The sequence below is a fragment of the Marmota marmota genome, unplaced genomic scaffold (genome assembly GCF_001458135.2).
Source record: "Marmota marmota marmota unplaced genomic scaffold, marMar, whole genome shotgun sequence".
NCBI classification, from domain to species: Eukaryota; Metazoa; Chordata; class Mammalia; order Rodentia; family Sciuridae; genus Marmota; species Marmota marmota.
Genome location: NW_026000140.1, coordinates 3,369,457 through 3,385,797, shown reverse-complemented (window position 1 = coordinate 3,385,797; position 16,341 = coordinate 3,369,457). Strand labels below are relative to the sequence as shown.

At 36.1% G+C, this 16,341-nt stretch overlaps 1 protein-coding gene across 11 annotated transcripts in view; it reads right to left on the bottom strand.

Annotated features, from left to right (window-relative positions):
• LOC107158784 (alpha-fetoprotein-like) overlaps window positions 1–15,975 on the bottom strand; it is a 67,624-nt gene extending 51,649 nt beyond the window's left edge. For 3 of the 11 annotated variants that reach the window (XM_048785778.1, XM_048785777.1, XM_048785779.1), the window contains exons 1-8: window positions 13,606–13,866; window positions 12,473–12,523; window positions 12,171–12,222; window positions 11,889–12,030; window positions 9,998–10,209; window positions 7,428–7,560; window positions 4,322–4,419; window positions 3,236–3,365 (exon numbers count right to left, since the gene is read on the bottom strand). In XM_048785778.1, coding sequence (XP_048641735.1) covers window positions 3,236–3,365; window positions 4,322–4,419; window positions 7,428–7,560; window positions 9,998–10,209; window positions 11,889–12,030; window positions 12,171–12,222; window positions 12,473–12,523; window positions 13,606–13,690 — 903 coding nt within the window. In that variant the 5' untranslated portion in view covers window positions 13,691–13,866. Of the gene's footprint in view, window positions 1–3,235; window positions 3,366–4,321; window positions 4,420–7,427; window positions 7,561–9,997; window positions 10,210–11,888; window positions 12,031–12,170; window positions 12,223–12,472; window positions 12,524–13,605; window positions 13,867–15,700 lie in introns of those variants that run through there. The other 8 variants (XM_048785773.1, XM_048785772.1, XM_048785774.1 and 5 more) reach the window with 7 other exon arrangements.
• Window positions 15,976–16,341: the final 366 nt, after the last annotated feature.

Sequence of the window (16,341 nt, the reverse complement as noted above, 5' to 3'; positions counted from 1 at the left end):
TTTTTTTTTTTAATTTTTTTTATTGTGGGTTGTTCAAAACATTACAAATTTCTTGACATATCATATTCCACACTTTGATTCAAGTGGGTTATGAACTCCCACCCTCACCCCATACACAGATAGCAGAATCACATCAGTTTCACATCCATTGATTTACAAATTGCCATCCTAGTGTCTGTTGTGCTCCGCTGCCTTTCCCATCCTCCACCCTCCCCCCTCCCCACCTCCCTCCTCCCCTCCCCTCCTCTCTCTCTACCTCCTCCACTGTATAACCCTGAGGGTCTCCTTCTATTACCATGCAATTTCCCTTCTCTCTCCCTTTCCCTCCCACCTTTCGTCCCTGTTTAATGTTAATCTTCTTCTCCTGCTCTTCGTCCCTACTCTGTTCTTAGTTACTCTCCTTATATCAAAGAAGACATTTGGCATTTGTTTTTTAGGGATTGGCTGGCTTCACTTAGCATAATCTGCTCTAATGCCATCCATTTCCCTGTAAATTCTATGATTTTGTCATTTTTTAATGCGGAGTAATAGCAACTCCCTTTCTTTCCCTGCCAGTTCCATGGAAACCATTAACCAGCCTTTCTGATTGGATTCCTGGCCCCTTCCCTCATCCCCACCTTCACTTCTGGTTGGTATGATGCCCTTTGTCACCTTTTTGGCATAGCAGTCACTGTCCTTATAAAGGTTTTTAGATCAATAAAGTCAATGGACTTCAAAATAAAAGGGAAGCCAAAGAGGGCCAGGGTTGCATGTGAGGCACTGGGTTTGATCCTCAGCACCACACTCAAAAATACAAATAAATTTTTAAAAGGTAGTGTATCTATCTACAACTAACTAAAAAAAAAAGTTTTAAAAAAGGAAGCCAAAGAATTTGATATGGATATATAGAGTTCAATACGATGTAAGGCATCTATGAGACATCTACAAGGAGATTTCCTCTAACAAGTTGGGGGTATAAACTAATGACTCAGGAAAGAAGAATAGAATGAAGGTACAAATCTGAGAGTAGTAACTTTAGTTGAAACTAAATTATGAGTCAAGTGTGCTTCAGGGAAAGTGCCTCAGTTAAGCAAGCACCATGCTCTCAGTGGCTCAACAAACACAAGGTCATCTCTCTCCAAAAGTCCCAGCAGGGAGGAAAGGTATATGTCCTCTAGGCAGTAGTTCTGGGAAGTTGGCTGACAGAGGCTTTGCCATATCCAACCTGTGCCTTCCAATGTAGCCTTCAGCATTAAAGTCTACCAGGTATTGGGGGGTATTGTAGAATATAGCCAGGAAGTTTCTATGGGTCAGACCTAAAAAAGGTATAGACCACCTCTGAACAAAACTAGTTTTGAGACAGGCAGGAAATACAGTTCATGGCCCAGCAACCACCCTGGACTGTGGAAAAGGAGCCTGAATCCTTTGCCGGATAACAACATCTGGAGCAGAACATATAGGGTAAGAAAAAGAAAGGTCAGCTGATACTGTGGAGCACGCCTGTGATCCAGGAGGGTGAGACAGAAGTATCACAAGGTCAAGTCTAGTCTCAGCAACTTAGCAAGACCCTGTCACAAAATAAAAAATAAAAGGGCTAGAGATGTGGCTCAGTGGTTAAGCATCCCGTGGGTTCAATCCCCAGTACACAAAAAATTAAATAAAATAAAGCCACTAACACATCTGTCTAGAATATCAATTTTTAAAGGGTAGTAAAAAAGGAGAAAAAATTTGATAAATGAAACTGTAAGAATATAGAAATTCCAAGATGAAAAACTTTTCCCACCATTTATTGTGGAATAATAAATTGTTGCATTGATTGACAGATAAAATCATAAAGACAAAGCTATCTTGACTTTGCTACTTCCTGGCTCTGCAACTTTATCAAGTTGCTTCATCTCTTTGTATCTCAATTTTCTAATCTATAAAATGGGTTTAAAAATAATACTTGATATGGCTGTGGGAATTAAATGAATTGATATTTCTTAATATCAAATAACAGAGCCTAACACAAACTAAATGCTATAAAATGGTTTATCAAATAAAAAGTTATTACTATACAATCTTAGTAAGTTGTTCCTATAGTGCTATGAAATCAGGGAAAGAGAGAGAGAACCTAATTGAATTGTGTTGACTGGCTGACATAAAGAATGTTAAACTATATTAATTTATGTTACTTAATATTTAATATTAATGTTCATTATAGACATACTGCTTTGTGACATAATGCTGTAAAATAACATGGTAGGATGCAATGAACTCTACAAAAAAATAGTGAAAACCTTCTTGTACAATGTTTATAGTAGCACAATTTTCAATAGCCAAGCTAGCCAAGCTACAGAACCAACCCAGGTGCCCTTCAGTAAGTGAATGAATAAAGCAAATGGAGTATTACACAATGGAATATTAATCAGCCATAAGAAGAAATGACTTTATGACATTTGCCAGTAAACGGATGGATCTGGAGAGTATCATGCCAAGTGAAGTAAATCAATCCCCAAAGACCAAAGATCAAATGTTTTCACTGATAGATGGAAGCTAACCCACACTAGGTGGAGGGGGTGCTGGAGAATAGATGGTCAGTGTGTAGACAAGGGGATTGAAGAGAAGGGAGGGAGGATGGGAATAGGAAAGACAGTGGAATGAATCCGACATGACTTTCCTATGTATACATGAATATACCACAGTGAATCTCACATCAAGTGCATCTACAAGAAATTAATTTAAAAAAAAACTGTAGGCAAATGGCATAAAGATCAATATAGAGAAGAGATGAGAGTGTAAGGAAAGGAAGGGGAAGGAGACGTACTGGGGTTTGAACTAGAACATGATACATTCCATGCTTTTATTATTAAAATGGATTCTATTATCATGTATAACTAAAAAAAACCCTAATAATAATAATAATAATAATAATAATAATAATAATAATGAAATAGGGGCTCAGAGTATACTTCAGTGGTAGAGCCCTTGACTAGCATGTGTGAGGGGCCCTGGATTTCAACCCCAGCAGCAGCACAGAAATAAACAAACAAACAAGCATATAAGTAAATTAAAATAAAAGAAGTAAGAAAGTAAACAAAGGAGAGAGGAAAAATTACTACATGAACTGGGACCAGAGAGGAGGGAGACGGCATTCTACTGATAATATTGAGAAATCATCCTTATTTTTCTAGATCAATTATTTACCACTGTACCATTATTTAAGAATTGAAAGCTGTTTAAAGAATAAAGTGAGTTTTAGGAAGAAGGTTCTTACCCTACCAAGAGCACACGCAACTGTGTTTCCTTCACAGCAGGTCTCATGCAGATTTTTAACATCAGTGGTCAGTTTGGCAACTTCAGAAAAATTAGATTTAGGTTGTTTTTTAGTGAGCAGAACCAATTCCCTGAAAAGTAAAATAACACATTTTAAACAGTATTTTGAACTTTATCATTTCTAAAATTAGTTCTAGTTCATCAAGTAACCAAAAGAAGAGAAACGTATTTGCAAATGTGAAGAGAGAACATTACAAATGCATTCTACTCCTTCAGTGACAGCAGCCAGAGATCAAGTCACAGAAACAAGCAATTAAACATCATGTAAAATATGGCAATTTTCATCATTTTAGTGATCTCTTAAAGAACTTGAGTTGCTTAGCTAGGCAATGAAATGCAAGGCTAGCTAGGCTTGGAAATGTCTGACTTCCCACTTAAACCTTGTCAACATCAAAGCAGAGATTATGAGGCTGGATCCCTTACTTCAGTGGACAAGGGAATAACTTCCCTGAAATCTCTCTGGTCTTTCTGTGAAAGGATAACTGAGCTCCCAGGAAGTTCACTGTTGTCCTAAATTAGGGAAGAAGGCAATGTAAGGAAGATGCCTGTCTTCATGGGTTAACTTGGACAGAAATGTCATCTGGACCAGAAAGGAGGCAGCTGAGCAGCATCAAATTCTCTATCTCCACCCTCAAAAGCACTCCTCACTTTTTCTATTTTACATGATGTTGGAGCCAAAATCTTTCCTATCTTCCAAAAGAAAAGAATACCTTTTGTCCTCTAACCTTTAGCAGGCCAAATTTTTTAGTAAATGCCTGTATCTGAATGTCCAAAATCTTTGGTTCACTGAAGAAGAAATGAAGGGATTGAAGCAAATGGGAAAACTTGAAGCAGGAGATGATGGGGGCAGTTGGGTATTATGCAATTTCATCCACAGCCTTGTGTGCTCTATTTGAACAGGCAAGTAACACATTTAGAGAAAGATGCCAGGTTTCTATTGACAGACACTGCTAAGTGAGAGGGTAAATGATTTTTCAAGTTTAGTCAAAAGAGCAACAAAGTCCACAAATCCACACAGATAACTTACACAGCTTTTGCTACTTTGTGGTTGAATTTAACCCCAATTTCACATAAATGATGATGTCTCAAAGCTATTTCTGTAATGTATTTTCTGATGGGTTCTAGCTGTAAATAGAGAAACAGTATATCAAAGAAATATGATAGTAACAGAAAACATTAATCTCAGAATTAGTAAAAACCAAGGAAAGAAAAATAAATATTATATATCTTCTTGAAATTAGAAAGTCTTCCACTGAATACTTAAAAGAGGCAAAACGTAAAAGCATTAATATGGTTTTTCTTGGGAAATAGAATCTTGCTTCCCTAGAGATCACTTGTCTTGTCCCAGAACCTCAACATTTGGAATATAAATGAGAACAAGAAAGTGAACAAATAAAAACTTGGAGAGTCACCAGAATAAATTTCAATAATGTCTTACAGTTGTATTTTGCTTTTATCAAAGTTATTAACCTTGCCATCTTGGACAAGTCTCATGCTGCTTAACTAAAATGTGCCCAGTTTACAATATCTATTAATTAACTTCTCCTCCACATGTTCTTCTTTTGTTTTTATTTGTTTTTACAGTACTGGAGATTGAACGCAGAGGCTTTTACCCCTACTCACCTACATCTCTGCCCCTTTTTAAAATTTTGAGATGGGGTTTTGTTAAGTTGCTCAGACCGGCCTTGAACTTGCAATCCTCTTGCCTGAACCTTCCCAGAAATTTGGATTATAGCCATGGTCACTATGCCCAGCCAAATATTTATATTCGTTTACCCAGATTTCTACTTTTGAAGCTATCACAAATTTCCATAAATAAATAAAAACATAATTATGCAAAAATAAATGCATACACGTTTTGTTATGATAGCAAAATTTTGAGAAAATAAAATAACACAACTTCAGAGTAACAGTTAAATAAGGCACATTATTTTTGAGAAATTTATATTTCTAATGAAAACAAGTATGTTTAAGCTCTGATAAAAATTGTATGTTCAGTGTGATCACAACCATGTTTAAAATAAAATCTGTGAGGAAATCTGTGAACAGAGGACATTATTATTATTAAAAGCAAATATACCCCAATTGTCATCTCTATGTGGTAGAAACAGAATATTTAAAAGTTTCCAAAAAGTTCTATATTTTCATTTAAAACATTATATTGACCATATATTATTTTTTCCTATGAGTAACTGTGCCTTACAGTGATATTTTCAAAAACAAGACAGATAATGTATATATACCTTTATATAAAGGTAATATTCAAACCACAAAACTATCATGATAATAATAGCTTGACTTGAATATTATCAAATACAACTTAATTTTATTTTATAATCAATTATGGATTGTTATTATTTTGTTGTATCACACTCATTCAAAATCAAATGTAATTGAGATTATCCACTTTCCCATAACAGAGTTTTAACTCATAGATCCCATTCTCTGATCATAGACATAAGTTTTACACAATTGATTGTGTAACTTTTCCTAAGGAAGCAGCAAGAGTCACTAGGAACAGAAATCCTAGCAGTTGCCACACTATAAATATCACCAAGTGAGGAAGAGGGGGAAAGATTTCTTAGCTAACTTACAGCACCTGCTTGTGTTTAACAATTTGGGGAAATTTAGGACAAATCTCCCCTGGAAAAAATCTAATTATAAAAAACTTTATAATTAAAACATAAATACATGCAAGTTATTTATAAAATTCACCTCCATGGGGGCAGGGAACATCCTTCAGAAATGCTGGGTATTGAGATATGTCTCTCTGCATGATAACTGGCTTTGGGTTTTTAATTAATATGAAACCAAAAGAAGTAAAAATGACTATCTTGCTTAGGAATTTGGAATAGACTTCTGACCTAACTGGAGTTTATCAAGAGAAGAATGAGGAGGGAAATAGGAAATATATATAAATAGATTTAAGGAAAACAGCTACAATCATTGAGTACTTAGCCTATGCAAGAAACATCATTTAATTTAATTTCTGATAGACAAGGAAAAGCTGATTAAGAGAAATAAAACTGTCCTATTCCAAAATATGAGGTTTAGAGGAAATGAGATAATTTCTCAATGAGAAGTTCAAAGAAGACAGCAAGGAAAAAGTGGCACTGCATTTAGTCTTGAGGAATTCATCAAAATAATTGCTAAACTAATATTCATTTTTAGCATGACTTTTGGAAAATTGACCTAGTATTCCTTCAGTAAAATAAAGATGATCACTTTATGTTAATATTTAGAACCTTTAGTGAAAATGCAAAAAAAAAAATGCCTTTACAATGGAACTACTTACTGATTCACATCTATACAATGAAGGAGGAAAGGCCACATAACAAAGTTGCTTGTCAGATATATATTCCAAAGGTGGCTAAAACAACATCTCATACCCCATGTTCTTACAAAGAGATCTCAACAATCCTCCCATCAAGAGGTAAGGTAGGTGTATGGTCCCCTCCAAATGGGTGAGGTTTCATAGTGTGTCAACCAGTAAAGCATGGCAAAAATGACTTCTGACACTAGATATAAAGGACCAAGCAACTTGGTCTTTATCCATTACACAATGCCTTGAAGCCTTAAGCTACAAGTCAGCATCCAACTGCCCTCAGGCTGTTATGCTATGAGGAAGCCCAAACTTACCCAGGGCAGAGATACTGCATGGAGAGACATTTGATATTTTATAAGAAAAAAAAAAAAAAAAGATGGCAAACCAATGCCCAGTGCTTCAGCTTGCAGAATCCCAGATGTCATGTAAATGAAGCCACATGAATTATCATGAGCCAAAAACCTCCAGATGAGCTATTTCCTGAATTCCTTATCCCCCGAAATTATGAGATAGTTAACTGATAGTTATTGAGTTGTAGGTGTTTTATTATGCAGAAATAGTGGCTGGAATATTAAATATTTATTATTTATTAGGAAGTAATATCTATGTTATAGTATGCTTCTCAAATCTTAATGATTGGATGAATTTCCTGCGCATCTTGTTAAAATGAAATCTGTTTAGTAGGTCTAGAGATCAGCTTCCAATTTTGCATTTTTAACAAGCTGCCAGGGGATGAGTATACTGTTCATCCAGAGTCATACTTGCCATAGCAAGGCCCTAAACAGCCGTTGGCCTGTGTCTATTATACCTTTATCTGCAGGCATTCGGTCTTATTTTCCTCTTGACAACATGACTGAATAGCTGTTTTGTAGCAAGCAGACATGGTCAGGATAGTGGGTCCATATAAGTATGGATGCCTTCTAGAAATTTCGTAACTGTACCTGTAATTTGACAAACACAAAATTGTATAATTTGGAATTAAATAATTAATGGTGATACTATTTCTTAAAAACAGAATTCATTTCGTTTTATTGACCTGAAACTTCTAGAAATGCATAGTGATTCGGATGAAATAGCACACTTTGCTTAAATGCTTCACATCTTCACTATGGACAGATCACTGTGAGGTTGGTCAGACATTCCTTGAATGCCCATGAAGTGACCAAGGCCTGAGGGAAAAGAAAACTCAGTAATATAACCTCCCACTTTTTTATAGAGTGGAATGTAGAAAGTTCAAGAGTCTAAACTGAATTGTAAACAGTGCTGCATAAGAATTAAATTTAGAAGAATTGACAGGTACACAGAAGTCTCTTACGATCTTTCAGAAGTTCTTTCTAGACTATGAGAGTTAACACCATTGCCCTTCAAGGTGTGTTGTTCAATGCATTCATTTGTTACTAAATTCCCAATAACCATTTCCTCTTACTAGTCTTTAAGGCTTATTCAAGACCAACCTGCACACACATGCAAATATACTCAACAAAAGGCAACATTACAGATAAAAAGTGATTTGATGCTCACCCAAATCCACTTTCTCTTCCTGTGTGCACAGGAAGACTACCTTTCCAGTCTCTCTTCCACTTAAATTGAGAACATAAAACTGAGTTCTGGCTGATAAAATATGAATAAGTATTCTATCTACCCCTTCTCAGCTTGGCCATTCATTGCTTTGTGAAATTCCTAACTATCTTTCTGTTGGAAAGATAGTTACTGTGGAGGAGAATGGTCAGGATTTGAGGTGAGCTGGAAAGAGCTGAGCTATCAGGTGTCAAAGTAGCCAAGTATGACTAGAAGCCAAAATTGAAGTAACAGTTACACTTTTAATCATTTACCAGCATCATAAAAAAACAAGGGCTAAATTGAAGAAAGTGCCAATTTCCCTCTGTCCCATTTTTTCCCATGTGCCAGGGAAAAGGATCCAGTGGATCAGCATAGATGTGGGGTCTGCTCATCCCTGAGGGAGTCCCCCCAAAAAGGCACCCTGGAGCAAGAGAAAGAGGAAGAGGGAAAAGGCTGGAGTGGAAAAAGAGTAGAGAAATGTCTTCAAGTTTCTCCTTTTATTCCCTAGTAACAGGATTTACGCAGAGGTACACTGGCAATGCCTCTGCAGAAGGTCCTCTAGAAAGAGGTCTTGAAACAGGCAGCTGAACTAGGGGTGCAGCTGTGGGTGGGAGCATAGCAGCCACGTGGCAGTCGAGGCCTGCGTCCTTGACTGCAACACCCTTTAGACTCTGCGGTGCACTGGCTGTGTGCCCAGTCCGGTGCCAGGAGGGACTCTTTGAGATGGCCAGTTGTTGGGCATGAAACTGTGGTCAATGATAGCCTATGTTAACACTTTAATAAATGAGTAGTTAAGCTCATGTTTGGATTCCCAGCTGGTCTCCCCTAACATGAGGCATTCTGGAACTTGCTTGACTCCTTTATCCCCGAGTCCTTCCTCCCTAATGTCTGATACAATTTAATTCCTTCTTGAAGTTTCAGAAAGATCCAGAAGCATTTCTACCTCATATGGGTGAAGTAAAGGAGTTTAAGCCATTCATCATCCAGTTGCCCTGTCTCCTATTCATGCCTGGTCTGGATTGCATGTCTAAAACCTAAAATCAAATCACTGCTTTGTTTCTATAGTCTATCATCTGCCTTATTCTTCATGTCTGAGCCCGTCTTGACTAATATAGCCAGAACTGCATTCTTTGAGAGTCAAAGTCTCATATTTCCCAGTCCTTTTCTGACTGTAAACCCCAATTGCTTGCTAGTACCCTCTTCAGACTCATCATATGAATGCTGTGCCAAGTAGGACTCCAAATTATGAGCTCAGCAACATATTTGCTGGAGTGCTATCCGCTCCACATGGAAATTACAGAGCCAGGATTTTTTAAGTTGAAAACTCATTTCTATCTAACCTACAACTGCTGCTTATTTCTAGGCTCTCAATGACAGACTTTTTCTTCATGCTTGTCAGATAACCTCTCTGCTACTTATCATTGACCCTCCCTAATGCTGGTCCCTATTACCTGGTCTCTGTCTCTATCTGTTTATTATGCTATTATGTTTTGCCTACTTGGCTGCCTATTTGACTATACCTTCCAATATCATTTGCTGTTAATCTGCCTAATCTAGCTCTCAAGAAGACGAGTCTTATAGGTCCTATTCATTTTTCTTTTATTTCACACAGAGAGATTTTTTGTCCTGTTGTCTCAATAGAATAGTAATTGTCATTATGAGGGAGAAATATATATATATATAGTGTCTCAAATTTTTAATTTAATTCCATGTAATAAAACATTGTATCCTCAGAGGAACTTAAATTTAAAAAATAATCTGTCTTCAATGTTGGAAAATACTCTCCTTCAGAGACAATGTCAAATAAAGATGGCTTACCTCTCCTTCATGGTCACTTGATTTTCTTTGTCCATTTCACAGATCATCTCAGGCTTTAGACTTTGGAATCTATCCTTATGATCTCCATAATCTTTTTTATAGAATAAGAAGCACTTGAGCCTTGCTGTGCTATTTGTATTACAACAGTTAGTAAACAGGTGTTTGGCAAGCATTCCTTGGTTGTCACAAATATGCTCTAGGAAGCTGGTCATCTATAGGAAGAATGATGACTTAGAGGGGAGAGTCTATGTAATTGACACTCCTAACTGCAGGAAAGTTAAGAAATTATTATAAAGAAGAAGAAACTAAGTATATAACATTAAACTAGTCCCTAGGTGTAGCTCTTTTGAGCAGAAGTCTTTTAGTTTCGAGGACTTTAACCTAAGTTTAAGTCTAAATTCCCAAATTTGGACTTTAACCAAGTAGAATTTTTCATTCTCCCTTTTCCAAAGCAATTGTTTCATTTTCAAACAGTTGAGTTACTAAAATAAATAAACATAAGCCAGATTGTTTAGGCAAATTATATTTATTTTTTTAAACTCATCTATATTTATCATCGTTTAAAGTAGAATGTGACTTTGGTACTACATTTCCATTCATAAGCCTTACTCTTGAGTTTTTCAAATGGCTTTATAACACCCTTAGGAAGGTTTATAGTTTTGTTTCTCTGAGTACTTTGGAAGACAAGCCCTGTGGAGAGTTCCTCCCATCCAGTTACTTCAGTTTCACATACGTCTAAGGCACTGGTACATGCAGAATTTGTAACTCTAGGGGAAGGGAAGTTTAAAAAGTGGATCCTAACAAAATGAAATTCAAAGGGCAAGGTATACATAAAGAGAAGGATTTGCCAAGAAATAGCTTTCATTACTTCCAAATAGCTTTCATTACTTCTTTAGTTTTGTTTCCATGAGAACTTATTTTGGGAAATGAACTTTGAAGCAATGTGTATTTGTTTTCAAATATCCACATGGAAATACAATAATTTTGGTTAGCTTTCAACTACTTTTAAGTGGCAATAAATGTGTGGGATTCAGGAAACCTTAAGTGACATTTGTTTTCAGATGTGAGGGATAAGAGCAGAAACATGTCATCTTTTGAAATGGAAATAAATAGGAATCACAATAAAACAGTGACACTATAAAATGAGACACTGATAGAAGAACCTCATTTCAAATGTGTTTCGAATGAGACTGATGACTTTTCTGTCTATTCAGAATCCAGTAAAAAGATATAGGTAGGTTTTAGCCTTAAGAAGATGAAGTTTAAAAAAAAGTAGATAAAGAAGAAAAATGGTTTACATTTTAAATTATTTAGCATGAGAATAATGGATCAAAATGTGTGTTGTAAAAAGAAAAAAAAATGTGTGTTGTAAGACCATGTTGGTGTTTATCAAGAATCTCTTGAGGGAATCCTGATTTTGAGGGAATTTGCTATCACAAGAGAGACATAGTTTATAAAGAAATAATAATAATTCCCACAACTCTTTACTAACTGGGAAAGCAGTCTGTAATATTATTCACTTCATTCTTCTCTTTTATGTCCTCTCAGAGACTTTTTATAATTAATACTCCAATTTCCCAGAATTCTTTAAATGTGGATGTCAGATAATAGTGCTTAGAGACTCAGTCAGAGCAACCAACAAGTTAGCACATTGTGCTCAAGGTATAAATCCTTCTCTTGAGGGTTTGGTTCTCAGAATCTGATGTCCCAGGATGAACTGATAAAATGTAGGTTTATAAACCTACAGATATTATGTCTGAGCTGTGACTCTACATATTCTTGCTTTACAATCCCCTACCTAATTATAGCAGCCCTCTCTTCGTAGCAACACCTCTTGTTTACAATATAGTTTTAAAAAGAGAAAAAAAGAAGTAGTCTATGATTCACCTACCAACTGATGAGCACATTCTGTGGCTGACACATGTGATTTAAAATTCTTGCACTTTTCCACAAGATCTAGTAACTGTTGAGCCACAGTTTGTATTTCTTCATAAGTTGCTTTCTGAAGAAACTGAGCAATCATAATGCTGGTACTGAAACATATTGGTGATTGTTAAAGATAGAATCAAACCCTTTTTCTCTGTTGTTTTTTATTATATCACTGTTGCTTCACCCCAGCCCCAAAACTGTATTTTTAAATTTCAAACAAAAGAATATTAATGATAAAACTCACAGGTCTTTTAAATTCTCTTCCACATAATTTTGGGTACTAAGATGCTGCATGGCTGAAAAATAAAATTTTATTTGCTGATGAACTGGGTGCTTGCAACTCCCACATTCATTTATTGAAGTCCGAACCCTCAGAGAGATGGTATTAAAGGTGGGGACTTCTAATAGGTCATGAAGGGGAATGTCTTTTAAGCAAGGCCCAAAGGAGCTCATTCTTTCTTCCTATCATGTGAGAACATAGCAAGAAGGCATTATTTATGAATCATACAGTGAATTTACACAAGATACAAATATAAGAGTACTTACCAGATCCAGAATCTGCCAACATCTTGATATTGGACTTCCCAGACTCCAGTACTGTAAAAAATAAATTTCTGATGTTTATAATCTTCTCAATTCATGGTATTTTATTATAGCATCCCAGATGGACTAAGACATTTAGAAAAGAGGAAAATTTCCAGATTTAAATCTCCCTTTAAATTCTTCAATCTGTATTTACATAATAATAAATTTTTGGATCTATTCTTAATTGCCATAATGAATAAAATGAATGACCAGAATATGTTTTCACTTGTCTTTAAACTGTTTTCTATGAATGATTTATTTATATTCAAACATATTGTGTAGCTGAACTCTATCATTGGTCTACAAATAAGCTGCATATGGTTGTGTTGACACTTCTGAGTTAATTAAATTTTATGATTTGGTTATTAAACTCTTTAATTAGATGTTATTAACACACCCACAGTTAAATATTAGCATGGGAAACAAAACTGTAAACATTAACACCTTACCAGGCTTAATTTGATAGAGAAGATGTCTTACACCTCGGATTTGCCCACCACGCTACCGTAAACAGTGTCTTCCTTCTTATACTAAGAGCTTCTAAAGGACTTGGCAGCTATTTACTAAATAAACATACCATTATTAGTTGCTATATTAAGATGAGAAAGGCTTAGGAGAGAGCTATCCTAAGTTCAACTTCTATTTGTAGAAAATATCTTAAGCTCTGTGAGTTTATTTCTCTAGCTGTAAATGTACATATCATATCAGGTGGTCAAGATTAAATAAAAGTGTGAAGTACCAAACATTGGGTTGGCACATAACAGATACTGAATAATGAAGCTTATAATGTTATTGCTGTTACCATTCATATTATTTCTCTGCCTAAACTCCTTTATCCAATTTCCAATATTGGTTTGCTTCTCTGACCTAAAGTGAAAGTAAGGCTAAAGAGAGATGTTCGTGTATGTTTTGTCTTGGTGCATTTCCTTTTTCTGACTTCATCCCACACGCTAATGTTCAGCAATTTTCAGTGGTTCTACTGACAGCGTGACTGCTGAGACAGTAAGTCTTTCCACGTGTATTTTCATAGTCATTATGCCTACTTGCCTTAGCCTTACACATGTGATGTGTAGGTTATCAGTAGGATTTCCTACCTGCATGTAGTAAGCTTGTCTGAAGAATTTGACATTTAATGTAGCTGAAGAAAACAAGAAAACATATGGGTTTAAGAGTCTTCATTATTTCAGATGAATCTTTATGGAAGATGTTCTGTCATTTGAAAGAAATTAAGAATTTATTTATATTCTTTTTGAGGATTGACTGTTAACAATTAACTTTTCTGGCTAATATTTTTTTCTAAGTCCACTTTGACCCTAAAGAGAATTGAGGAAATCCATGACAATGAAGAAATATTATTGATGGATTGCATTCTTTAGTGACTACTGGATATTAAAACAAGTCATGTCAATCTTGTTTGTTCCAAGATTACAAAATGCAGGCCTTGTAATAAAATAATAAACACCTTTGGTAAATACTAGTCTGCAATATCTTATTTCCTAGAAATTCTTATTGACACGTACAAAGTTCTGAAGTGTCAAGGGAGACAGTAAACATGTGCTACCCTAGCTTAAGTAAATGGTCAGAGCCCAGGTGTCAATGCTGGGCATATTTACAAGACCCTGGAAAAAGAGGAGTTTCAAGTCCCACATGCATTGGGAGCAAATCTAAGGAATTGGGACCTAATTTATTAAATGCTTACTATGGATGAGAGAGACATATTTTCCTGAAAACAACCCCCAAATCTGTTATTTAGACTTGGAACATATTAGCTTTTGGTTGAGGATACAGGTGGCCCTATGTGGTAGAAAGCCAAGGTTGGCAAGGAGAAGACTATGTTTGATTAGTTTCCACCATCCTTTCTGGGATCTTCTAAATAGTCCTAATGCTCAGTGTCTCTTCTGTCAGTTGTCCTTAGAGCTGTTCCCTTGACTTCTTACTATAAGCCTCCAGGAACTATCAGATGGAACTTTTAAACTAAGTTCCATCCTTTGAGTGAATACTGTCAGACTGTTACCTACCGAGGTCGTGACTAACTGACCAGTAAACTCTTCCCCTCCGAGCCAAGCTCAACCTTAGAATTATAAGAGCACAGTGCTATGGGCAGCCACTATTGAAGGACTGGAGTTGACACTGAAGGGACAAAAAGCATCATAGATTATTTTTTCCTTGAAAAAAATAAAGACTGGCCCAAATTCTCCATGGTGATCCTCATTTCAGAAACATTTGCAATCACTAGAATGAGATTTTTGATCCAAAAATGTGTTAAACCCTAATGATAGTGATTTATCGTGGAATTTCAGACCTTAGGAAAGTGAATTCATGGGGATTATTTGAGTGAATAAGCTGGTTTGTGGAACATCACTCAACAGATTCCACAGAATTTGCTCTTTAACAAAGGAAGCTCTCCAGGCTGGCCTTTAAGATAAAAAAATGGAAGGTATACAAATACAAGACTTAGTGATGATTTGTAACAAATACTATTTGCAAATAAAATATAATTCTTGCTCAAGTCATAGAAGCAGATTCAACAGGATCTTAGAAGGACTAGGACAGGATCCCTGCATCTCACCAGAACCTTAAGGGGTAACAGCTCAGGTGAAGGTAGTTTTGACTTTCACTATTGTGCCATTTGACTTATCACATTTACAAGCTTCTCAGGAGTTATAGAACACTTCCTGTGTCCAGGTATGTTCTAGTCATTGGTATGGATTCTGGGCAAGTCATACAGAACGAGTTTGACTTGCCCTCACTCCAAATCTGCTCTTCTCCAGGCAAAATGTGTCTTTTGAATAAGCTGTTTCTTTCCCTCCTTTCCTCATATCACACCGATTACCTGAATTTATTAGTGCGTTCCTTGATATGGAAGTAGAGATAGAAGTGTATGGCAGGTTCCTCTATGATAATACAGTTAGGTGGCAGAAGTTTCTTGGATCTAAGATTTTATATCTGCTTCTCTTATTAGAATCCAATAAAGCAGAATCCAACATTAAGTATTAAATTGAATCAGCTAACTGTACTCTTCTGTTTCATTTCTGTTTATTAAACCTATTATCTATTGTTTCTACTTTCTTCCTTATTCTCCCCAGTTAATGAGTGTTTAGAGAAAAGATCAAAGGGCAAAATAGCTTCATGAGTTTTTCACCAATCACCCGCTGACCAATGTAATAAGTTAAATAGGAATTTAATTACTTTATCCAAAGCCTTTGCGATGTGGTGGTTATTATCCCACTCTGCACAAGGAAATGGAGGTCACAGAGTGTAAGGAACTTCTCTGGGCCCTGCAACAAGTCTGCAGCACTAGGAACTTGAAGATTCTATCCTGCATCCTCATCTCAATTCCCTTGCAGTGTGTCCCACAGCAGGAGTCCTTTCTCATTTCTCTGACATCATAGGTGACCACCTTCTCCTCCACTCAGCAAAACAAAGGGACGGTGTCCATTGATTCACGTTTGTATCCACAGTGTCTGCCATACAATGAGATTCCAATAAATATTAGTTGAAATGGATAAGAATATGTTCTAAATACTATACCAAAAGAAATTTGTGAATGTCCTCATGTGATCTATTAAATGGTCATGTTCTTTAATTTTTAGACACTGAACCACTAAAAACCTTAAGTTTAGAGAACAGTCAGGAAAACAGGCCATGAACTCCTAATCATCCTTCATTCCTTGAGTTCCCCTCTCCACTGACAGTACTGTCAAGCACTTATAGCTCCAACCCATAATGATTTCAGTGTGGAATAGATGAGAAAAGCACTACTATTGATGGTGAATTGAATGTCCCTGCCCCTCTCTAAATAACACATTTTTAAGGCATGCCACATGGCA